Source organism: Stegodyphus dumicola, chromosome X2 (genome assembly GCF_044657685.1).
Source record: "Stegodyphus dumicola isolate Sdum_Otavi_A_Nest chromosome X2, ASM4465768v1".
Taxonomy (NCBI): Eukaryota; Metazoa; Arthropoda; class Arachnida; order Araneae; family Eresidae; genus Stegodyphus; species Stegodyphus dumicola.
The window spans coordinates 123,731,164-123,756,800 of record NC_140781.1 but is presented as its reverse complement, the minus strand read 5'-3'; the positions used below and the strand labels follow the sequence as shown (position 1 = coordinate 123,756,800).

The 25,637-nt window shown below is 32.4% G+C and overlaps 1 protein-coding gene across 1 annotated transcript in view; it reads left to right on the top strand.

Moving 5' to 3' along the window:
• Positions 1 to 1,963: 1,963 nt before the first annotated feature.
• The window catches only part of LOC118202261 (uncharacterized), a 37,768-nt gene continuing 14,094 nt past the window's right edge, over positions 1,964 to 25,637 (top strand). Inside the window, exon 1 of the mRNA XM_035374411.2 lies at positions 1,964 to 2,102. Coding sequence (XP_035230302.1) covers positions 2,078 to 2,102 — 25 coding nt within the window. The 5' untranslated portion in view covers positions 1,964 to 2,077. The remainder of the gene's footprint in view (positions 2,103 to 25,637) is intronic.

Sequence of the window (25,637 nt, the reverse complement as noted above, 5' to 3'; positions counted from 1 at the left end):
AACAATTTATCTTAAATAAAGGTATTTTATAGCATTATTATGTATTTATATGATTATTACTAAATAAAAATATTCGATACTCTAAAACTTTAAGTTATTTAATAGCAACCTGCCTATTTAAAGTACTTTTATGACTTTACGAAATAAATTAGGGATTTGTGATGGTTGTTTAACTCATTTATACCCTGATGTTAGTTACTTTAACGGCAATGAAATCCTCCTCTTGCCGTTTTTACCCTTAGAAGAAGAATAAAGGAAAAGTCAGTAACTGGGAAAAAATTATTCCTGTTTCAAAGAAGGAACATGAAAGGCCGGGAAAATTCAGAATTGGAATTGATATTGTCAGTTTTCTAATTCTAGTTTTATATCTATTGGTGTTTTCAGTCCTATAGTTTCCAAAATATGACACACATGAAAAAAGGAAAGAAGCTGAGAAAGACGCTTTAACAAACATTAATCGAAATTCATTAAAAAAGTAATTTGCTATTAATTGTAGATATCAATATAAGCTAGTAATCTGAAAATAGAGCTAGGAGTTAGAGTTTAAAGATATAAGGAATGAAAGAGTACACGAAGAGAGGGAACACTTTTCTCTCGTGCCCCTATCTGGCACATGGGGCTAAAATTAGGAGAACAGTGGAGAAGCTTGAGGAAAGGTCACTCCTCTGCAGATGGCAAGGGGAAAGGAAAATCGGTCGAAACGCCATTTTGGGGGAAATGGTTACTTAACCCAGAATGTACCCTTCAGAATGATTTATTATAAGCATTTTAAGATGTATTATTTTCAAAAATTTAGTATAAACACATAATTTATTGCAAGCGTACTTAAAGGACAGAAGGACGAAATAACCATGTTAAAAAGCACACTTGATAGCTATTACAAATCAAAGTTAGAATTTTATCTTAAATATATGTGCATGTTCAAAAATTAGATATATTTGCAATTACCAAATACTTTCTTATATTGGAGAAGCTTTAATAAAAAAAGGGGAAGTTTTTGGAAACCTCCAGTGCAACCTGAAAATCTCACTTAATGGGATGTCACATTGTCGTTGAACTAGATTTTACGATCCTCGCAGTAACCTATTTCGTTCGGTTAGCTTTAAGCTAAAAACACTTATTTGTATATACACCATATTCTAATGAAATTTTGTCTTTGCAGACAGCTTTATCTATCCGAGATACTGAATCCCGAATGAAATTGTCAAGTTCATATACTGTTAGAGAACTCTGAATGTACACTGACTTGATACGGTTAAAGCTACGAATTAAAGGATTACTCTAAGCTTCTTAAATATACAGTAAGAGCACTTTATCATTCGTAAATACATAAAAAGCTGTTAGTTTGAGAAGCTCAGAAAGCCTTCAGGTCTTGTCTTAAGATATTTCTAGTCCGCCACTGAATCCATAGTCCCTATTGGCATATTCACCTTACAATTTTATCGTAGATCCGAGAGACATTTAAAAATATTGACAAATAGTTTTCTTTAAACTTGTGGGAATATAAACAGAACAGTAATTTATAAATTCCATACAAAGATTTTTTTTTTTTTAATTTTACTTCTTCAAGAATCTATAGTTGCTTAAATTTGTTACATGAAGTTTATAAGAAACTAAGAATAGGAAATTCAGAAATGACAAAAGCTTGGTATTTTATAATCCATCTATTAATAATGTAAATATTAAGATATAATGTTCTATCAGTTTAAAACGCGCAATAAAATTTCAGCATACTTTCAAACTTAACTTCGTATGCGTTCATAAATATCCATAAATATAAATTTATTCGACTTCCTTGGGAAAGAATCAGCCCTATTTTAATCTCTACATAAGAAATTACACCACCTGCTTTATATGGCTCTTTTCCGACCCATTTAGAAATGCCATTTCCAAAAAATTCTAGTCATTCGAAATTGCGTGCCATTTTCTAAGAGGTTGCCTAAGCAACGAAGTACACAGCTCCAGCTATCGATTCTCATATGGCTACTAGAACGCAACGTTTCGTCTGCCTTACCAGTGAAAGCATGGACGAATATCAATACACATCAAAAGTTATCCGAAGCAAATACGGAAAAGCATGACCAAGGACGAGCACGCACCAGGTAAGTGCAATGAACCAATTGTAATGTTCTAATCGAAATTGCATTTATTTGATACAGTTTGGAAAATGTTATTTCGATTTTTGATTTACTAATTTAATAAATACCAAAACTTTAATCAAACCAAATGAATCATCGTCGCACGAAATTTATAATTTTTTATTCTACCTTCAGAATTACTGTTCTTGAAAAATCAGCTACTGAGTTCTAATATTAATTACTCTTACTACATACAATTCACATAACGCTATTTCAACATATGGCTTTTTTTGAATAAACCCGTAATCCGAGAAAATATATCAACGTTCTCACTACCCAATTCTTACCTTTAGTATTGATATTCTTTATTAAATTTTACTAATAAATTGCAGATTTTGATGGTATCTCTTTAGTTAATATTTTGCGGTTTGCATTCATTAATCCAATTAACGGATAAATATTATCTTTTCTAAGATGATCTGATAATATTTATCCGTTATCTGAGCCAAGATGATAATGTGTTACTTATCACATTATCATCTTGGCTTCAAGCTGAAATAAATTCTTTTCATTATAAGGTACATCTACATTGGTTGTATTTGTCATCGTAGAATTATAAACATTGACAAGTGATAAACAAGCAGGATATATTATTGTGTGTAATTAAAAGACTGCGATAAACAAGAAGGATATATTACTGTGTGTAATTAAAAGACGCATGTGATTTCCTATGATACGCAGCATAAAGTACTTCGTTTATCTAATCAATGAAAGCCTGAAAGGACATCTTATATATATATATATTTATATAAAAAGTATTATGTGATTATATATCGTTTTCTCTTAAGTTTAATACAACTCTGACGATAGATAGCTTTTATTTCAAAATATATAATCGTTAAATTTCCTGTAGAATTTCTTTCTGCTTTTGTTCCATACCACGTCATTAGAGTTAATGCTTGATAATAATATTTTATTTTTATTTATTTATTTATTTATATTTTTATTTATTTATTTTCTGCATTCCTTCTTTAGAAACTTCTCAGGTGTTTCAGAAGTAAACGTTGATATACAAGAAGTATTAAAAACGAAATGGGACTGCAATTCTTAAATTTCATAATTTTTTAATTTATGTTCTTTGTTATGAAATACATTGTAATTTTAAAAAATTGGCTTTTTACATAATTCTAAAGTATCAAACACAGAAAAGATAATATATAAATTCAAAGTTCTTTACAAGCTCTAAATCTTATACCTCTTTCTCACCGTAGTATTTACATGCAGCATCAACTTCTCTGTTCTTTATCGTGACCGCTTCAATCAACAGTATCCAACACATTTCAGTAATAGTGTTTAATCTATATCTATAGAGAAATGCATGGTTTGATAAGCAGGCAAAAACATTATTTTCGATATATATTAGAAATTATTTTAGATTATATTAAAAACTCGATTCGATATTTCGATTAGAAAATTAGATATCAGTTTCGGAATCGAGTTAAAATGAAAGTTAACTTTTAACATTCGCATTGAGAATGAGCTTAGTAAATGCAAAGATTTTGTTGTCCAACAATCGGGCGTTTAAGGACCACGACATTCACCGGACGATGATCAAATCTATTGATCATTTACAGTTTCGTCATCGAGACCACTGTCTGCGTGCACCAAGGAAGAGCTCGGATATCAGACCCGTATTAACATGGGTAGAGGATATACCCCAAATACCCACTCCCTCTGCGGGCTTCAAACTCAGTCCCACTAACATAAGAGTCAGACTGTCTGAAGTAGCTAACTCCGAGTGGCTATTTAAATCGCAGTATTTGTAAATTATATATATAATATGTAGGGTTGCTATTCTATTATCTGGAAATTAAAGTTTAATGTCTTGCAGACCCTACTTGACTAATAGCGAGTTATTGCTACGTCTCAACAACTCACAAATACAGGAGAGGTTTTAAAATAAACTTTTTTATTTTAGTAAAAAATTGAACATAAGGACACAACTTATGCTACAGATGACCCATCGCTATCGGCTGCTTGCATTAACCTTGGCATGTCAAACTCCCAGCTCGCAGGTTGCGTTTGAATTCCTCTGGAAAAAGAAAATACCAGCTTACTGACGGACCCTTTTCTGTTACGGGTACAAGATCTTTATTTTACGGTTGTATTATGAAATATTTGTCAGATTTCTATTCCAAACTATATAATATGTAATCATTACGAACAATGACGGGTCAGATACAAACATTAGAGCATAAGGTACTGTTCTGGAAGAAACAGTTAAAAAACGAAGGCTTGACACCCTTCCCAACTTGTTTTAAGTACAAAAAAAGTTCAAGGAAGCCGGTTTTGTACAAAACATGTGCCGAAAAGCTTCAGCATTTAAAGACTGAATTCGAAGAAAGATTCTGTGATGTCAGATGTATCGAAGATGAACTCTCTCTCTGTTTTCAGCCCTTTTTCCACTGACGTTGAGAAAGTGGTAGCCCATTTACAGATGGAATTACATAAAAATTTAGAGTGACTCAATTCTAAAGTAAACAGTCAGTGAATTGAGTACGCCCAGGTGCCTGATATCTATGTTCGGCAGTACATACTAGTGTAAACAACTGTTCTCAGTTATTGAAAAGAACATGTTCACAGCAAAACCTGAATTAATTTCCTTAGACATCCGAAACTGGTTGCAGGAAAAACAAGACGCCATATGTCGGAAAAGAAACGATCCATACCTCTCAATTTCCTCATGCTCCTTCTTTATTTTAAAGAACTACAGTATTCAGTAAGTCTTTCTGTATTTATTCACTTTTTCAAATGCATCATTAAGCATTAAATGGCTATTTTTTCTCACGGCCCGCAGTATTGTACGCTGATGACTATTTGGCTCACTTGAGATACCTAGTTTGACATACCTGCTTTAAGCAACAGCAGATAATAACGTAGACTAAGACTTCTCATTCAATAGAATAAGAAATAAGCTGGCTGAGTTGTTTTACCGACGCGTAAGTTTCGACCTAGCGAGAATGTTCAGAACTGGAATAGAGCTTCCAAAAACTATCAGCAAACGCGAGTCCCACAAACTCTCTCCTCCTAAGATTCAAAACCCCTCAGCTTAGAGTCAAAGATATTTTGCATTTTGGTGAAGAATACGGAAGGAGAATTTATAGAAAAGATCAAAATCATAATAACTGGTTAATTACCATAGTATAAGTTGTAAGTTTTATTTTTGTCATTTCACACTTTCAAGATTATTTTAAGAACTAAATAATGTTTTTATTATAATGCTATATTTTTTCCGTTCCTTTTTCGAAACAGTTTAATAAACTTCTGGTAATATTATTTTAAATTACGTCCAAAGGGGCGTTTTTTTAATATGTTGTGTGTTATCTTTATTTATTAAATATCATGTTCTTCGCACTTAAACCATAAAATTCAGTTCAAGAGCAATATCTCAAAATAATTTTAAATCGAGCATATCTTTAGAATTTCCGATACGCAGTCTCACGCGCTGGAGAGAAAAATGTTTTTTCTGTACAACGTTGTCATTACTAGCTTTGAAATCCTTGAGTTTGTTAATAAAAAATTTGTTAAGGTTTTACAAACTATCAAATCGATAATAAAACAAATTTCAAATTTCAAATTTGGGCTTCCAGATGTCCATATTCGCAGTAGGATTACGTCATTCAAAATTGGATGGCTCTAGGTACCGTTGTTTTATCACATTGAGAGAAACATACATTTATGCAGATTCTTAATTACTTAATTTCTTCAAATATAATACAGGGCGATAACATTTGGTGGCAACAGTTTAAAAAGTGAAACGGACATTCAGAGTGATTCGATGCAAAATCGCAAAACGAAAACAATAGTCCCTCAGGATCAAAGCCCCTTTCGACTAAAAATAAACTGTAATTTGGAATAACATTTTAATTCTCCTTTTTCTTCTCGTTAGTTTCCATTTCTACCCTAAAAACAGTTTTGTGCTAATAATAAATATTCCTGAAGGGTGTCATTTAAAAACGAACTCCCGTTACTAGATTCTTATAACACTAATGAAGCACGTATTTACATAAAGACAAAGTAAAATCCTTTATCCAGTCGGTAATTAAATCGTAACTTTAATTAAACCATCAGCAACAAACCTATTCTGTGTCCTTCTACTGAGAACAATAAGATTATCTTCGCTATTCTGACGTCTCAGCCGCCACGTCTTCTCGTCTGTTATATAATATGTAATACGTGGAAAGAGAGCTAATAATTATGAAATACCGCTTGTGCGGAGTATGACAGCTTAGCTATGTATGTTTCAAATATGCCATATAAAGGAGTATTCAACCGCCCAAGCCTGTACTTTCTTTACTTTTCTATGTAACTTTAGCATTGCACGAGTAAAATAGTACTTTAATTATTTTAAAAATACCTTTAAACACCTTTTTAATTGACAAATACTCTCTGTGCATATGAGTAGTGCTCAGATAGGTTTTGTTATTTTTGTTATTTAAACACCTTTTTAATTGACAAATACTCTCTGTGCATATGAGTAGTGCTCAGATAGGTTTTGTTATTTTTAATACGACAGCTCTGAATAGCTACTTATTTTGAATACATTCAGTATAATTAATAGATAGACTAAGAGGTAATACGAAGCCGAATAACAAACAAATCTGTATCTTATCTACCTGTAATATTTGGCTTCATATCACGTATTAAATTTACTTGGTCCCTATTATTTAAGTCCCTATTATTTTTTCGTCATAAAATTTGTTTATTCTTTAGAATTTTATCACTAAATTCTTTCTCATTTTCTCTTTAAAATTAAATACAAGCCTAAAGAAAGTGTTTTTATGTGGTAACTTGTTAATCCATAATGATTAAATGTTTTTTCACATAAATTTAGTTTCCCAACCATTTACTAAGTGCTTTAAATAGTTTAAAGTTTTTTTTAGTAGAACTAGTCACGCAAAAGCAGAATTGTGCTTTCTAAAACTAGAAAAATCGGTCAAAAATATGTGCTCCCTTTCTTTCCATTCTGTTAACTGGGACAAAGTACGTAGTTAGCTGATTTATTGAAAAGTTAACCCAATATGTCTGAATAGAATTTTATCTTCCATAATGAGCAGATCGCAAATACATTTCCTAAAACTCTGAAAAGCGATGTATATTGGCGCAAAAGTAAATAACTCACAACAAATTTAAATGTGAAAAATAAAAGCTTACTCTGAAATACTCTGTTCTGAGTAACATGATATTTCTTGCAATTAGTAATAAATCTTTGGCAGTAAGCCAGAATACGAACAATTCTACAACGAGAAGAATAATGCTCGAATAAATTAGCTAATAAATCATTCGATTCACGTATATGAGAAATAAAAATAGGATCAGATCTTTGTTCAGCCTTTACTTCAGTATCATCTTCAGAGTTTAGTTCATATTTAGGCCATTTTTTCTCTTCCTGACGCAACCATGGTGGACCATTCCACCACAAAGTACAATTTGGTAGGAGTTGAGGTTCAATACCACGAGAAGCAATGTCTGCAGGATTCTGTTTAGAGGGAACATGTTTCCAATGTTTAATAGGTATCACTTCTATAATTTGAGATGTTCTGTTTGCCACAAAAGTTTTCCACTTACGTGGATGAGCAGATAGCCAAGACAGAACTACCTTGGAATCCGTCCACGCATAGATTTTGAAATTAAACTTCTTTAAAATGTTCAATAGAGATCGCATTAATCTGGTCAACAAATACGCAGCACAGAGTTCTAATCGAGGAATGGATACTTGCTTTATAGGCGCGACTTTAGTCTTTGATACCAAAAGATTAACCTTAACCATACCATTGCATTTTTGGCGACAGTAGATGGCTGCTGCATAAGCCTGTGAAGATGCATCACAAAATCCATGTAGTTGGATAACACTGTCCGTTGTAATTATGACACATCTCGGATTTTCACAATTATTGATTTGACTGAATGTCTCTTGAAATTTAAACCAATCGTCTGAGATATGCTGGGGGACAACTGAATCCCAGTCGCCTTTAACTAACCATAGCTTTTGATAGAATATTTTAATCAATATAGTGCAAGAAGATAGGAGACCTAAAGGATCGAAAATACGAGCAGATTCTACCAATATGCGTCTCTTTGTTATAGGTGCGTCGATGTGCAGTGCAGCTTTAAAATTGAAGGTATCAGTAGTTGAATTCCAAAAAAGTCCTAAGACTTTCGAACTCGAATTAGGAGATATCTCGAAATCAGAATTCGGTGAACAATGCTCTTTAAATTCAGTTAAGAATTCTACAGAATTTGAATTCCACATCCTCAAATCAAAACCACGTGCATGTAAAATTGAAGATATTTTCTTGCAGACGGATACTGCATCATCAACTGTATTTGCACCCTACAATAAGTCGTCCATATACATATCCTCTTGCAATATACGAGATACATCTGATTCCTCTTTAGAATCTAAAGCTACCTGCTTCAGACATCGAGTTGCTAAAAATGAAGCAGAGGAAAGACCATAAGTAACTGTTTTCAACTTGTACGTGCGCATTTTATCACTGGAATTGTATCGCCAAAGTATCAATTGATAATTCTGATCTTCAGGGGCTACCATCACCTGACAATACAACTTCTCCACATCGGCTGTGAAAACAATTTTAGGAAATCGAAAATTAATCAAAATCTCCAAAATATCTCTTTGTAATTTCGGACCTACCCCTAAAAGAGAATTCAATGATATACCGTTTTCAGATTTACAGGATGCATCAAAAACTACTCTTAATTTTGTCATTGTGCTAGAAGGTTTAATTACCGCATGATGAGGAAGATAAAACTTTTCTGTATCCGATCTGTTAGATAAATCATCATTAATCACAGTCATATGTCCTAACTGTTCATATTCATGTATAAAATCTTTATACTGTTTTTCAAATTTCGGACTATCTTTGAATTTTCATTCCATGGAACGCAACCTAGAAATTGCTGCCGGTTTTGAATCACCCAACTTCAAATGCGATTTATAGAATGGAAGTTTTACAACAAATCGCCCATCTGAATTAACAGAATGAGTGTTTCGAAAATGGGATTCACAAAATTGTTCCTCAGGTGTCAGAAATTCCTTCTTCCCAACATCGACAATATCCTCCATTTCCCAGAAACGCTTAAGTTCGTAATCAATATTTATATTATCTTCTAGCTTTATGAAGTGTGAATTTGCTGTTTTGGGACCTTCCATATTATTTCCGACCTTCCCAACAATCACCCAACTGAAAATTGTATTTTGAGCTACAGGCTCATTTTTCGAACCATATATTTGGCCACATCTTAAAACGGAGAAAAAATAATCGGCTCCTAAAATCAAATCAATTTCTTTGGGTTGAGCGAAATTCGGATCCGCTAACGGAATAGATTTAATGCATTCTATATGCTTTACATTAATGACTTCTTCCGACAATGGCAAAGTTAACCTATCCAAAATGTATGCGTTAACATCAATTATTTCATTATTTAACCTAGATTTAATCTTTAAACTACTAATAGAGCCACGAGTCTTGGAAGCTGGCACTCCGCCAATTCCACGCAAAAGTAACCTTTGATTCGTTCTTTTTAATCCTAATCTTCGAACAGCTCGTTCAGAAATAAACGAACTTTCACTTCCGGAATCCAATAATAATTTAATTTCGATAGTTTCGCCGCTGGAAGAATATGCGAGGCCTAGAACCGTAGGCAAAATCGCCCAGTTGCAATTTTGAATCGTATTACTGACAACTACCCGACCTTGACCCTCGCATGATTCATTAGAAATTCTCTCTAGAGTGCTTTCGTTTTCATTTGGCGCTGTTAAAAGCTGTACGTTGTTAGCTTTAATATCTTCATGCAACAAACTATTATGTGTTTTTGAATTACACAAATTACACTAACTGTGAATTACAGTTTTGACTAGATGTGAATTTAAACATAAAAAGCGCAATCCTTGTTTTCTCACAAAGTTCTTTCTAGCAGTAACATCCAAATTCTTAAATTTAACGCATTTATATAACGCATGAAGTCCGTTCCATTTCGAACAATTAGTATTACTAAATTTAGAATTCTGTAACGTTTTAGAGCTAACATTACTATTTTTATGAACGACTTTAGCTTCTTCTTCTTTATTTATGATAATTTCGAGAGAAAAACACCTTAAATTTAAAAATTCAAAAAATTATTCCAGTGTAGGGAAATCATCTTCCGCTGTTTTCTGTGCCCATAACTTTCGAGTTTCTAAATCTACTTTTTGAAGCAACATAAATATTAACCATGGATTCCTAGAAGTTGCTTTGTCACCAAGAGCTTTCAAACCTCTGATAACTTCATCTGGAGTATCAGCTAATTGCCGTAAATTAACATTATCAACCTATGAAATACATTTTTGATCCAGAAATGTTTTAATTAACGATTGTACAATTTGTTTCTTTTTATCGTACCTAGCGATCAATTTTGCCCATGCTTCTTCATAAGAATTATTTGATAACAGAATATGTTTAATTATAGAAGCTGGTTCATCAGCAAGTGATCCGATCAAATACTGAAATTTCTGTATATTCGATAAAGAAGTATTATGCTGTTGCAACAAACAAATCTTTAAAATTCATCCAGTCATTAAAGTTACCCAAAAAATAGGAATATTCAACTTCGGTAACTTAAAGTTACTAATATTAGAATTTTCTGAGACATTTGGCACATTAGCCACATTCAATACATCTAATAAATTTTGATGCTGAAGTTTCAAACTAAAATACTTCGATTCAAAATCTTCAATTTCTGACTGTTCTGGTAATTGGGCATCAAATTTATCAAAATCTGAATAAATCCTTTCCAAGCGCTCCAGATGCAAAATTATTTCATTTTTAGATAAATCGGAAGAAATAGTATTCTGAAGCTTTGTGAAGGCCGCTTTTGCCCTACCACGCAATCTAATGACAGTAGCTTGATCCATAATAAGTAATCGAAGTATTCAAGTTCAAAATGAAAATCAATACAAAATAGATATAAAACTTCAAGAATCAAATTCAGATGTAAATCGAAATAAAAATCACTTATCTGTACTTGAACTGCTGACGAATTCCCAATCTCGCCGGTGCCTCCAGAAATTTGTTTGCGTTCCTCGTATTAGAATGGCGCCGAAATGGATGACACAGTTTCGACTTTAAATATACTTAATAAATTCAGTCACTCTCGGTCTATTTAAACCAAACTGAATACATTTAATAATAAAACATTATACGTAAACATTTAGTAATAATTCAACAGTACAGATAAGTTATAAAATAAGAATTACAACCGTAACAGGCCAGCTACGCTTTTAGCGACCGTATTCTACGAACGACAAATCTCAAAAGCGTGTTGCCAACGCATGGCAACGAAAAGGTGGAAATTAATTCGATAGGCGTGGAAGTGAACAGGCGTCGTTAGCTGTTAATGCATAAACTCAAACGTAACAGACGTAACTTGTGTTAGACAGCGAAATGACCTCCTTAACGAACAACATGTAGCAATATAATGATCATAGTTTAAAAGTCGTGCATAAAAGGGGTTGAAACTTCTTATAAAAATGTTTAATTTTCGGGTGATAAATGCAACTCTTGAGATGAAGAAACGTCTATAACGCTAACGAAATAGTGCTAGAGATAAATACTGTGATAAATAAGTGCTAAGAAAGCTTTTATTATATAAAACTTCAGATTTCGAAATTTCTTTTTCTGAATAATATTGAGACCTGTTTCTTTTCTTTTTATGTAAAATGCAATTTTCTGCAAAGAAGGACAGGGCTTCTTTGAGTGAATATGGTTTTGTAATGGTGCAGTAGCTGGGATGACGGACTCCTTTTTCATCGAAATAGAAAGGCTGTGGGACAAACATGGAGTACAAGTGCAATGTACGGTGACTAAAGGATGATGTACTTGTAGGTGCAAATGATTAAAATCAGGACCGTCTTAACGCATGGGTCCGCTGAGCACTTACCCGGAAGCCTCACAAGCATAAGGGCCCGATGCTATCCCCGTTTAAATTTCATTTTTGTGAGTATATGTCATAGAGTTCACATCAACACATTGGTTTACCCGGGGGGAGGGTCCATAATGTTGTTAAGACGGCACTGATTACTATTATACAGAAAGTACTTGAGTAAATCCATCGATAAAGTGTGCAGCAAGGGACTGATATGCGTTTCTCTTTACTCAAAACCCGTAGTGGTTTAGAAGAAAAATTTGTTGAATGAAATAGCGTTTAAAAGTTCTAGAGTATCTGAAATAATTTAGATTAAAATTGAAGAGGAAATCAAACAACGAAGCTCATAAGTCTAATTTGTAAGCTCATTACTAAACTGTAAAACACGATTTTTTTACTAATGCAAAAATCATAAGTTGATTATCGAAATTTATACTTTATAGTTTCATGAAAGCAGTTTATTGTTTGTTTCGAATAGAAAAGATCCTCAAATGTAAAATGATCTAGCCATTTTAGTATGTGTCTTACAAGAAAAATAACGAGCTAGCATATAAAATAGCTAAACATTGTAGAGACATTAGGTTTTTCTGATGCAGAATAATGTGAAAAATGAGCAATGCCCTCACTGTGACCTCTCGAATACGCACCGAGTGTACTTCCAATTACACCCCGAAGTCATGCAGAAAGGAGAGAAAAAATACTTTATAACGTATATGAACTTGATAATATTCTAGATGAAATATTTCATTGGCCTAAATGAATGGTCTTTCTTGAAGTAAAACTAATAGGGCATTTAATTTTAAAGTAAAAGTTACGAAATATGTGAAAAAATAACTTGATATATATCTAAAGTTAGGCTCGTCGCGTAAGATAGGTATGGTTTCCAGAAAGAAATTTTAATGGGAAAGAAAAATCTTCTTATATTTTGGTCACTATGACATGTAATTTTGACACATTTTCTAATTTTCTGTTATATTTTTAATAAATATCTCCGTATATCAATAAATTATTAAAGCTTAAACATGGAATTCTTATATATTTTTAACTCGTTCACATTATTACACGAAAATAAACGAAAAGAGTCTTATCAGTTTTACGATGATAACAAATTTAATTGAAAGTACTTTTGTTACTTACAACGCTGTTCATTGGTGGCTACAATTGAAACCTCCAAGATAGTTGTACAGTCAGTTCTACAGTCAAGTTCTAATGAAGTTTTATCTACTGAAAGTGGAAGGAATTCCATTTCATGTTGAAAAATGCCTGAAGTTGTAATGTTCCTCACTCGGAATAATTATCTATTAACTAAGTGTTGAGGAACCTAGTGAACAGCTAAGCGAATAATTGCTTAAGTCCAAAAACAGAAACGTAAACTTAAGAAGGGTTAATAACTCTCTCTTTATTGCTCAAAATAAAGTTTCACAGATGGCCCCTTTCTCAGGGTGTACAACAAAGCCTCCACTTGGGCTTAAACTCAAAAATGTAATAAATAAGAACTAACTAAAGAGATTTAGCCGAAGCTAATGCAACTTCTAAACTAGTTGGCCCGTAATATTAAATTAGCTAGCAAAGCTATCAAAAGACACGTAATACGGGCGAGCGTAGTAACAGCTTAGAGAGACGTAGCCCAAAGGTAAACGCGCTATTCAGGAATCTTAATTCTCTCTCCCGAAGTCAGTGAAACTTTGACTTAAATACTTACTCTCTCTCATTTGCATTTAACGTGATTCTAAATACTCATTCTGTTAAGGAATTGTAAGCTGAAGCTAGAAGAGATAATAAAGGTGCATAACTTAAAATAACTGTTATAAATTTAGGATATACCTTACAAAGTATTTATTTTTCATCGAAAGAAATTAAGATAAGTGTCATTACAGCTGATATTAACGAATTTCAAATAACATTGGAGCTGATTTCATTATGAAACAATGACATTAGTGTTCTGAAGCAATTCATGATTCTTCTAAAGCTTTTTGTAGCAATTATAATTTAAATAAATAGCAGTTTCCAAATACTAGAAAAAACTAATTTTTTTTTAATTTATTTCAACTATCAGATTCAACTTCAATTCATTCATCTATTGAAAACTGGTTGAAGTATGATAATATTGAGCAGAAGGAAAATATTAGTATAAATAATTTTCTACCATGAAGAAACTCTAACATAACGCATTTATTTCATAAAATGTGAAGATAAAACTGCAATATGCTTATAACTTTAAATAGTATTAAAATATTTGGAAATATCTGAAATTACTCCTGAAAAATTTTTAATTAATTCTTGGAAGCATACAACCAGTCGATGTGTTGTTCAGCCTTTAAAGCGATCGTTTACTGGTTTAAGATATTCCAGACCCCTTCTGCTCAATAGAGGTTCTAATTTATTTTACATCTGAAAGTAAAGGGAGAATTCCAATTTTTCTGAGGATTCAGCTTGAAACTCTTACTTTGTACCCTAAGTCTTATCTATATAAAATTGAAAAAAAAAAAAAGAAAAAAAAAGAAAAAAGAACAGTTTCTTTCAGAGAAGAAGATACCGAAAATATGCTAAGATTGACATAAACTTCCTTGATTAAAATGAAATCTTAGATTCCTTGTAAAATTCATTTCATCAATAAATTATTAAATTTTAATTTATTTTTAAAAGCCAGTAAATGACGAAACATTAAACGGATTGTACTCCTCGATGAAGTATGATGGTAAAAGTATTAAGTCAGAATTATTCGACTAGTTTGACTACTCATACTATTTATCAGCTTTTAAGGTATTAATTTAAATTAACCAGGTCTTTTATGTTCAGAATCTATGCTGTCCCTTCTTCTTTTCTGTTTTCCTGCCAGAATGAAAATTTCAGCTCAAGCATATTTAAATGAGGTAGAAAGAGATAGTATTTAAAGGGAGGTTTTAAATTACTTTAGACAGAGCTGGTTCCGCGTGCTGAAGGTAACGTTACTAAGAATAAATTCTACGATAGCATTCTGTCTATGGTGTTGCTTTATCTCGCAAATAGTGATGTTACGCCGATGCAGGTTTGAGTCAACTTGCGCGTTAAATATTTCTGCGTAGGCTTTGGATAACTTAAAGACTTAGATTGATTTTGAATTTGAATTTCCTACTTTTGATTTACGCCATAAAGCTGGCTGGTTTGAGAGCACCAGAAGTGCCTTCTTTTCAACTATTTGAGTTCTTAATAAAAGGGACTTTTGCACCCTTCTTACGTCTGCTAAATTAATTAGACATAGCGATAAGTTGCTTACGTCTATTCAAGAGTTTTGACTTAGTATATGCTACCAAAAAGAGTGAGATTCTGCAAGCTTATTCTCGTCTAATTTCCCTGAGAATCATCGAATATTTTAAGTACTTATCTTCTTTTATCACGCATTGCTGCTAACAGTTAGGGTGGTATATTTAATTATGGCAAAGCACACTAGGGCTATCTGCCTAAGGGTAAGGATGCCTTCGTGGAGGACTTTCTAAGGGAAACTGGCTCGGCTAACAGTTAGGGAAGCTGCAACTTTATCTTTACTAATCACTATAAAGAGTGTCACACTATTTCGGTATATTTTAGATTAGCATGAAAACAACTTCCCTTAAAAAACAAAAATCCGTTTTTCTTTTTGCGGCTGAAATTCTAAGACGTGAGATAAATCAATAACGAATTCTAAAATTACACAAAAAGTCAAAAACATTCAAGACAAACATCTTCAGATAGGATTCACAATTATGAACATAACTCTAAATTGTTAACTATAAATTGTTTAGGGAAACTTGTCATGTGACCTTTTAATATATGTGCATTTATGAAACTTAAAATTACTGCAGGCTCTCGTAAAATTTGCTTTAAATATATGTGGTAAACTTTGTGATATCAAAATAGAGAAATGGTAACAAAATTAACTTTCTGTTAAATTGTACTCTTAGATCAATATAAAAAGGTTCCAAAATTATATTTAAAAGTAATGTATACGACGAAAGTAAATTACTCGATTAGAATAATTTAGGCATCAAATTTTCGTTCATGAATTCATTCTTAATCAGTTAGTTTAGTCAGCCCGTTTGATTTCAGAATTGAATATATACCATTATTCGAGCATTTATCTCATATTGTTAAGCTGTACGTAATTCTAATAGCATTATTTGATCTCGGTTATGCCAGCCACTTGTTAACAATATAAATTATTACAGAAAGTCCTTAACAGATGCTAAATTATATGAACTACTCATTTAAAATTAATGTATAATTGAAGTGATTCAACTAAAATTTGTAAATGTTTATCTGAGTTGCAATTATAATTTCTCAGAATGAAAATCCACAAATACGAGTACATGAGGAAACCCGAAACTGTTTAGTTTTCCAGAAATAATTAAGGTGCCCGTATTTTTCCCTTAGAAAGTTTAATTATTCAGCATTTTTCGACATAGTTCTCACCGAGGTCGATAAATACGTTCAGAACATAGGTCCAATATTCCTAACACTCACGTCCAAAACAATTTTGTCTATTGGAGCCTTGGAAATCAATTTATTCAATCTTTACACAATTCTCTTGATCTGATAGCAACTAATTTCTCGCTCCTCTTGTAAATCAAAGCTCCTACACGTCAAGGATCGAAATGACGTCACTTGAGCTTTCACCAGAAATAGTCGGATTACTGTGAAAAGACGAGCATTACAAACAACAGATGCATTGTTTGAAGAACTGCTTCGAGATTAGTTGCGATTAAGTTGAAAAGTATAAAATAATTAAGTTTTAAAGGGAAATTATTTTTATGGAACTAAGCGGATTTTTGTATTTCCCTACATAATGAACTTTTCAATGGTACTAAGAAAAACTTGAAGTGGTTTCTAAAAAGTGTTTCTGAAGTGGAAAGTTCTACATTTAGGGGCTTCATCCTCCTAAGAAATTAAAACTACTTTCAAAATGTTCTGCCAGATCTCAAAAATCTGTTACAGTGCAATAATCGACTCTTATAACTATCAGACAAGATTATATAATTTACTGCATTTTAGAGCACATGTCTTAATTGATTAGTTTTGTTGCCAATCAAAGCAGATTTGACAAATATTCTTTTGCGAAAGACACAATAGCATACAATAGTTCAGGAAGGCAACAGACAAATCTGATCAAGATAACGAACTATTCAAAATTTGTTTACGCTCCGAACCAAGAATCATTTGAAAAACTACCTTTAGAACATTATAGTTGTTACTGGATCTATATATTCCATTGTGTGGAAATAGCATATTGTCTAGTTAGGTAGGTAGCTTTCGCGTGCTTTGTCTTAATCAAATAATTAATCAACCGTGTTATCTAACTCATAGCTTTCCAATCTTTTTTGTAATACGATAAATGTATCGAAATAAAAGGTTACCTGTAATGATGATATGGCGGTTCAAAACTTTTCACGATTCAAGTCATTCATGTTTCAATTTGAGCATATAACGAATCCAAATTTCTTAGAAAACTCGAATCCTAAATGTATATTATAATCCAAGATAATTAATTGAACGGCACAAAACAACATTTTATCAACAACACTTAGCAGGTTTTAAGTAATTTCCGCTTATAGCAGCGGCCATGAAAATCTTAGCAAGTATTTTACGCTTCAAGGTTCAAATATTTTTCACATGCTTATTCTATAAAGTTGATGTATCAAGAAGATTTTACCATCAAGTTATATTTTTACTCTTCTCGACGCATGGCGAGAGCGGCACCTATCAGCCAAAAGCGGAAAATTATCTTTAGATTCAGATTTAGGAAGATTTGTTTAATCTTTTTATGCATGTAGTGCTCAAACTGCTATAATTGGCGCAGGTTTCTCGCATTATTTCAATCTCTAACCAGATCTTAAAAACTAGTCTTTAAACGGCACTTGACAGAAATGAAGTTCTCGTGGTATTTTGCATACTGCTAGTCCATATTCCGTGAAATCTATATTTTGTTATAATAATTATTCTAAGTTGTTAAATGAATTTCCTAATATTGTTCAAGCTCTATATGAAAAACAAATTGCCAAATTTTCAATTTAGCATCATATTGAAACTTTTGGCCCTCCCGTTTTTGCCAAATCACGTTGGCTTGCACTCGATCGTCTGAAAATTGCAAAAATGGAATTTCAGCATTTGATGAATTTAGGCCAAGTGCCCCCAATCTAGCAACATTTTTCTTCACCACTGCATATAATCCCTATATAGGATATGAATGATTGGTGTCCTGTCGGTGATTTTACAGGCTTTAATGCTCAGACTAAAAAGGACAAGTATCCAATCCCTAGTATTATTGATTTCAACTTCATGAGTACAACAACTTCTCCCATGTAGACTTAGTCAAAACATTTCATCAAATTCCGATTGCTCTTGAAGATGTCCATAAGACTGCTATCAGTACAACATTTTCGGCGGCCTTTTGGAGAGCACGTGAATGCAATTCGTTTTGTTGCAATGCATCAAGCATTTTTCAAAGGTTATCGATGAGGTGACAGGAGGTTTAAAAGGTGTTTATGCATTTATAGATAACCTTTTGATTGCATACAAAAGCAACGGAGGATATATTGAACATCTACGAACTCTCTTTAAAAGAATAGATCATTATAGTTTAACAATAAAGCCTCAAAGTGTACATTTAGTGTTCCTAACTTAGATTTCTTAGGATTTAAAGTCTTTAAAGAAGGTACTTCAATTCTAGATCGAGTTGAAGCAATTTCTAAATTTCCTAGACCAACAAGCTTAACATTTACAGATTTTTTGGCTTGTTCAAGTTTTATCTCAGATTTGTACCACAAGCAGCACATATTTTGTCCTCTTTAATTAAGTTACTCAAAGATCATGCTAATAAAAGAAATCATTCTATCCAATTGAAAAGACTGAAAGTCCACTGAAGTGGTCTGAGGAAGCTGAAAAGGCGTATTAACAGCTAAAGAAGCTCTTGCCAAAACCTCTTAAGTCATCCAAGACATCCAATCCCTGATACTTAGTCTTTGGATTGATGCATCTGATGTTGTTATTCGTAGCTCTCTCTGCAACTCTAAAATGGTCAATGGGAGCTAATAGTATTCCTTTCTTTAAAATTGAAAAAGAGTCAACGAAAATCGTCTACATATGACCACGAACCTTTGGCAATATAGGAATCTAATAAGAGATTTCGGCACGTTATAGAACGTCGCAGCATATTTACCGACCAAAAACCACTAACATTCGCTTTTATACAAAAAGCAGAAAGTGCTCTCTTCGATAACTGAGACACCTGGATTATAACTCTCAATTTTCCATTGATATACAATATGTTAAAGGCAGGTAAAGTGTTATAAATATTGAAATATTGAATTCTTGTGTTTATGTTGATGATTTTATTACTGGACAGTATAGATGAGGCTCTAAGCTTATCGCGTAAAGCTAAACAAATTATGAGTGAAGCAAATATGAACTTGCGTAAATGGGTATCCAATAATCCTGAGCTGATGAGAAAATAGGAAGAAGAAGAGTTCGAGATCCATTCACATAAAATCAATGACTCAAACGAGACACTTAAGATCTTGAGAATCTTTTGGGATACTAATGAAGACAGTCTGAGTATAGACACAGACAGTTTGATGGAATTTCTTAAGAATAAGCGTAATACGAAACGATTCATCTTGAAAACAGCAGGGAAGATTTTGGATCCCTTTGGGTTAATAACTCCATTTACTGTTAGACTTAAATTCTTGCTACAAGAACTTTGGGTTCGAAAATTGACATGGGATGATGAACTACCTACAGATATCTGTCAAGAGTGGCCAAAGTGGTGCTGTGAGTGTCATCATCTAAGTAAAATTGCAGTTCCGAGATTCATTTTGAAACCCGAAGCTGATTCCATAGAGATCCATTGCTTCTCAGATGCCAGTCACAGGGCGTACGGTACTGTTGTCTACGTAAAATTGCGTAAGCAAAAAGAAATTTCTGTGAGTTTCGTTGCATCAAAATGTCGTGTTGCACCTGTGAAAAGAATTACGTTACCTCGTCTTGAATTACTTGGTGTATTACTAGCAGTGCGTTTAGGTTCTGGAGTGAAAAAATTGCTCGATCAAAAATCCTCGAAAATATTTTATTGGACTGATGCCAAAATAGTGCTATGCTGGATTAAAGGTACCAGTACCAAATGGAAATCTTTTATCGCCAACAGAGTTAAACTTAAAAAAGACAATGAACTGCATAACGATTCTAACTTAGTTTTTAATTGCATGTAATAAACCAAACCGCTTTAATGATAGTCTTAATTTGTCTTCTAATTATACTAAACTTATTCGTATTGTAAGTTTCATTTTCAGGTTTATCCATAATCATAAGAACCCCCAGGTAAGGAGGTATGGAGTACTTGATTTAGTAGAGATAAAGGATGCTGAGGTGTATATTTTATTAGAGGCCCAAAAAAGTGAGTTTCGAGAAGAAATAAATCAATTAAAAAGAGGTAAGTGAGGAAACCTCAAAAGTACTAGTGTAGAACTCAAAAAATTGCAAAAATTGGTTGAGTGTCCAGAAGAGAATTTAGCGAGTTTTTATACCACTGAAGGTGTAGAGTGGAAATTCATTCCTCCGAAGTCGCCAAATTTCGGCGGAATTTGGGAGGTCAGGGTTAAATCATTTAACAGTCATTTGAAGAGAGTTATTGGTAATTAGTGCTTAACTTTAGAAGAATTCTTAGCTGTTTTAACAGAAATTGAAGGAGTATTGAACTCAAGACCTCTTACTCCAATTTCAGCTGATTACAACAATTTTGAAACTTTGACCCTAAATCTATTTTTAGTTGGTAGACCTATCACAACTCTTGCTGAGCCAGATTTATCCAACATAAATGAAAACAGACTTTCTAAATGGCAAAGAATCACTAAGTATACACAAAAAATTTGGAAATTATGGAAACGTGATTATCTTAATAATTTACAAGAACGTCACAAGTGGAAATTTTTAAAGGAAGACGTTCAGTTGGGAACTCTTGTATTAATAAAATATGAAAATTTGCCTTCAATTAAATGGTTAGTGGAGAGAATAGCTGAGGTTTTTCATGGTAGGGATAATAAAGTAAGAGTAGAAACTGTAAGATTGGCCTAATCAACATTTGCTAAAACGAAATGTTCGAGATATATGTATACTTCCTGTAAATGATTGTTTATCTCTATTATAAACAGGTATTTGTTGTAATAATTTGAATGTATATTCTTCAGTATTGTGATTTGTTATTGTGAAGTAATTTATTGTAGTGCTTTTATGTTTACATTTATTGTAATAATAGTTTTGAAATTGTTAATTTCAACGCCGGGAGTATTTTGTATTAGCAAAGAAATACTTGGCGACAGAGCAGAATCTTGTCTAATAGCGTATGAGCCACTGAAATATAGTCTGTGAGAAACTTGATTTTTCTTGTACATTCGAAGTTGCGATTCATATGTTACGCTGTAAGAAAGAAACCTAGCGCCAGAATGTCGCTATGGAAAATAAATGTATTGAAAGTTTGAGTGTGAGTGTGGTGTTATTTTATTGTGATATATAGCTATCGACGGGCAATAGAATAATCAATTCATTTATTTTTATAAATTTGTCTTCTGCCGCAACACTAAACCTCCACAATACAAAGAATAATGATCATAGTACAAAGAGAAAACAGATGGGCATTAACAAGCTATAGCCTAGAGCTTATGCAAAGAGATACGACCCACAGTGAGTCGATTGACTCTCTCAAAAGCAATGTTTCATAGTTTTTATAGTTAAGCATTCTTGCTGTGATTGTTCTGGATAATGCTCAGTATCTGAAAATGGATCTAAAACACAACTGGAAATCTTCATGTTAAAGATATAAGACTGAATTCACATTCCTCAACTTCATTTAATCTACCTTTCTAGCCTGAAAGGCAAAATTTTGTCCTGTTTTTACTATAATATCAAAAAACTAAATGATTACTATAGACAGTACAACAACTGCTTGTGCCTGAAATACCAAACTAAAGTTAACGAACACAAATTTACTTCCGTTTCTAAAGGGAATAAGACGCAATACGTAAATTCCGATTATTTACATCACAAGTTAAATTTTATCTCAGTGCCTGGCTTGGCAAGTTTTCATAAATTAATTACTTAAATTTAACAGCAAATGAGAAACTTATCACTTGGAAAAAACTGCTTACGACGGATACAACCAGAGGTGCTCTTTTCGGTCGGCGGGCGTTGCAGGTTTTCCTTCCTTAATATAGATTCTTACACTATTTAAAAATCCTCTCATTTGCATATTCCGGTCAAGTAAACGAAACAGTAGGAATGTAGAACAGATTTTGACATAAGTAAAAAATGTGTTAATTGAAATTAATCTTATAAAACTATCGTAAAATTCATCATAAAGTGCTTACAGGCATTAGCAATTGGTCAGTATGTCCTGGATGCTTTTTTTCACTAAGAAATAAATATTCGAAAATTAGTAAAATTCTCAAAGCTCAAAACTGTGCTTGCGCAAGACTAATAAAATATGCACACTAACAATGTATACTCTCTGAAATTATCTGTGTAAGATGTAACATAATGCCACTTGAGGATACACGATATCATTGGATCGTGTTATTATAATTTTAGATTGAGAGTTGCTTAACTTGCATTTTGTTCTTTTCATTGAAAAGAAAATCAACTTTACATGCATAACACGTGTATCGACATATATGAAAAATGTGGTAACGTTTTTCGGCAGGATATTTGTAAAAAGGTATGACTCTAATCAAGCTTGGTTCCAGCTTTTTCAGCGTCCTAGGCAATCATTACAGCTGGAGCCCATGTAAATTAAATATATTGTTGCGTGCGTACGGGTTCGTTATGAATTGAATGCACCAGTCCGATGAAAAATGAACAAAAATTTATTATTATCACAAAATGCTTAAATTTCCTTAGATATTCGTAGAGTATTACAATATCTCACAGTAGTTATCTCTTGACTACTCAAACGTTCAACAGAACTTAATTCAAAACAGCTAGAGAAAGCTAATCCACGGATTCGCTACCTTCAACAAGAGCAGTTTTCTAAAACTCTTAAAACAACAACTAACTAAATAACGAATTGAGAGGTTTTCATGCGCTTATATAACACTTTTCTAGCAATTTTTCGATTTCAAATTAAAAGAATCAAATATCTCCTTAATTTTATTATATTTTACTGGTTTTTTTTTTTTTTTTTAATAAATTCTTTCTTATTTTTATTTAAATAATTTGTTACATCTAAATTTAATAAATCTACTAAAACATGTTTCTATATTTAGCTAATAATTTAATTAAATCATCTTTCTTATAGTTTGTTTAACAATGAGTTGTTTTAAAGTTTTTCTAAGTTCATTGGCATAGATTTCATTCATTTATTTGGAAACAATTTTTGAAGGAAAATGGTTTTGGCGTTTGGTATGATAATTTATCTTTAAATGTCTTTTTTATGGGCATAAGAATATTTTTTACCATTTAATTTTTTCAGCTAAATCTAATCTAAAGTTTTTTTAAGTTTAAGAAATACGTCTCTTACTTTAGCTATTTCATGTGGTTGATGAGAGTTAGTTATTTCACTCAGTAAATAAAGAATGAAATTGAACGAAACTCTTTAAATAATTTTAATTGACAATACTTACTTCGAAAACAAGATACGTTATTATAAGCTATAAGAATAATGTTTTTAATTTAACGGTATCCAATAAGCAATGTTTCCGCATATACCTTTCTGGGTAAAGTATTTCGTGGGTGTTGCCTTATAATGGAAAAGATCCGTAACAATTATAGACGTTATATTTTTATTGTTAATAAATATTAAATTCTGCATATGGCTTTTAGCACATTTCTCTCGGGCTGCATCTCAGAAGCTATAAAAAATTCAATATCCTTGCTTAATGAATTCTTAGCTTCAATTTTCGTTATTTTACTTCTTCATTTCTTAAATCTCATTAGATGTATGGAATTCAAAATATGTACAACTCCTTTATCTTGTTGGTGCAAATGCATATGTGTCATTCAGATATCTTTTTTTTTTCTTTTTACTTCACTCTTCTGAACATGCTATGATTTCCCAACTCAGAATTTTTCTAAAGAATAGTAATGATTTTAGAGCAGTAGGAAGTCACCTGAAAAATGATAATGTTGAAGATGACTAGATTACAAGATTATAAGGTATTTATCATGCCTTCTTAGCATGCCTTCGTGGTGTAATGGTCAGCACGCTCGACGCGTATTCGAGAGGACCAAGGTTCGAGTCCCAGCGAGGGCATTGCTCATTTTTCATGTCTTCTGCTTCCCAAAAATCCTAATGTCTCTACACAGTCATTAAAAATTTGCCAAAAGATATCACTAAAGAGGAAATTAAAATTATTATTAAAATATTATATCGGTTCTTACGAATCTATGCTGGAAAAAAAGACACCGTTCTAAAGTAAGCTCCCAACCGAGTGTAAGTGAATTTTAATTTAATCTACTCTTAAGTTATAAATGTGTTGATATATTAATAAGCAGTTAACTGTGAGTTTAGCGCTCTTTTGAAGCTCACATTGTTCCCTCATGACAGCAGTACGAACTTATGCACGACATTTCTTAATACTGAACAATAGCTTTAAACTGATGCAAATAAAGCTTAAGCCTTAGACATTGCATTGATTAACAACAGGTACTATGTTAATTTTGTATTATTTTCTTCTATAGGGTACTTATTTCAAGGCATGTGCAAGCAAAATAATGCATTTTTAAACATGATGTTACATATTTTATTAATTTACTTTCAGAAATTGTACAAAGACCTTATTTTTTCATGCTCAGCTATTTCTAAATCGTATTACAAGAAAAGGAATATCTGCATGCAACTTTTAATCTGAATATGTTTTGCAAGGGGTGGAATAATTATTCGGATTTGAGCAAATGCTGGCTGACTATGAAACATTTTTAAAACATTGCTACCTTGACATTCATTCAAGCGATCAATAATCACTGTCAACTTTTCGTGACATGACCATCAAACCCATTTGAGTACCTGTATAGCATGATGCGAAAAGTTCGTGTAACAAAGGCAAATGTGTAAAATCAATAATACGATAATTCAACAAAATAATACAAGCACATTATTTACGCACGTGCCGAAAATATCAATATGTCTGGCATTTACTTTTTAATAAAAATTGTTAAAGTTTCACTTGTTTTTCGATCCTAAAAATTCAATAAAATAGCAAGTTCTAGCAACGTTCAGAAAATGAATCTAAAATCAATAAATAGAACGGTAACCCAACAAGAAGATTCAAACACGTCATTTATATACCTAAGGAACACATCAATATCTCTGGCACTTACATTTCAAGAAAAAATTTTAAATGTTCACTTGTTTCTATCCTTCTAAATATCCACTGATTCGATAAATTCGAGCAACTTTAAGGAAGTGAATACTAACGTTTAATTTAAAGAAAAATTTATATTTGAGCTGTAATTAACCTCTTGTTAAATTTTGATTTTATTTTTTACTCCATTTAATAGCAAATAGCTACAAATAATGAAATTTTTAGTACAAAGGAGCTTTCTCCCTGAAGGACTGTTGTTTTCGTTTTGCGATTT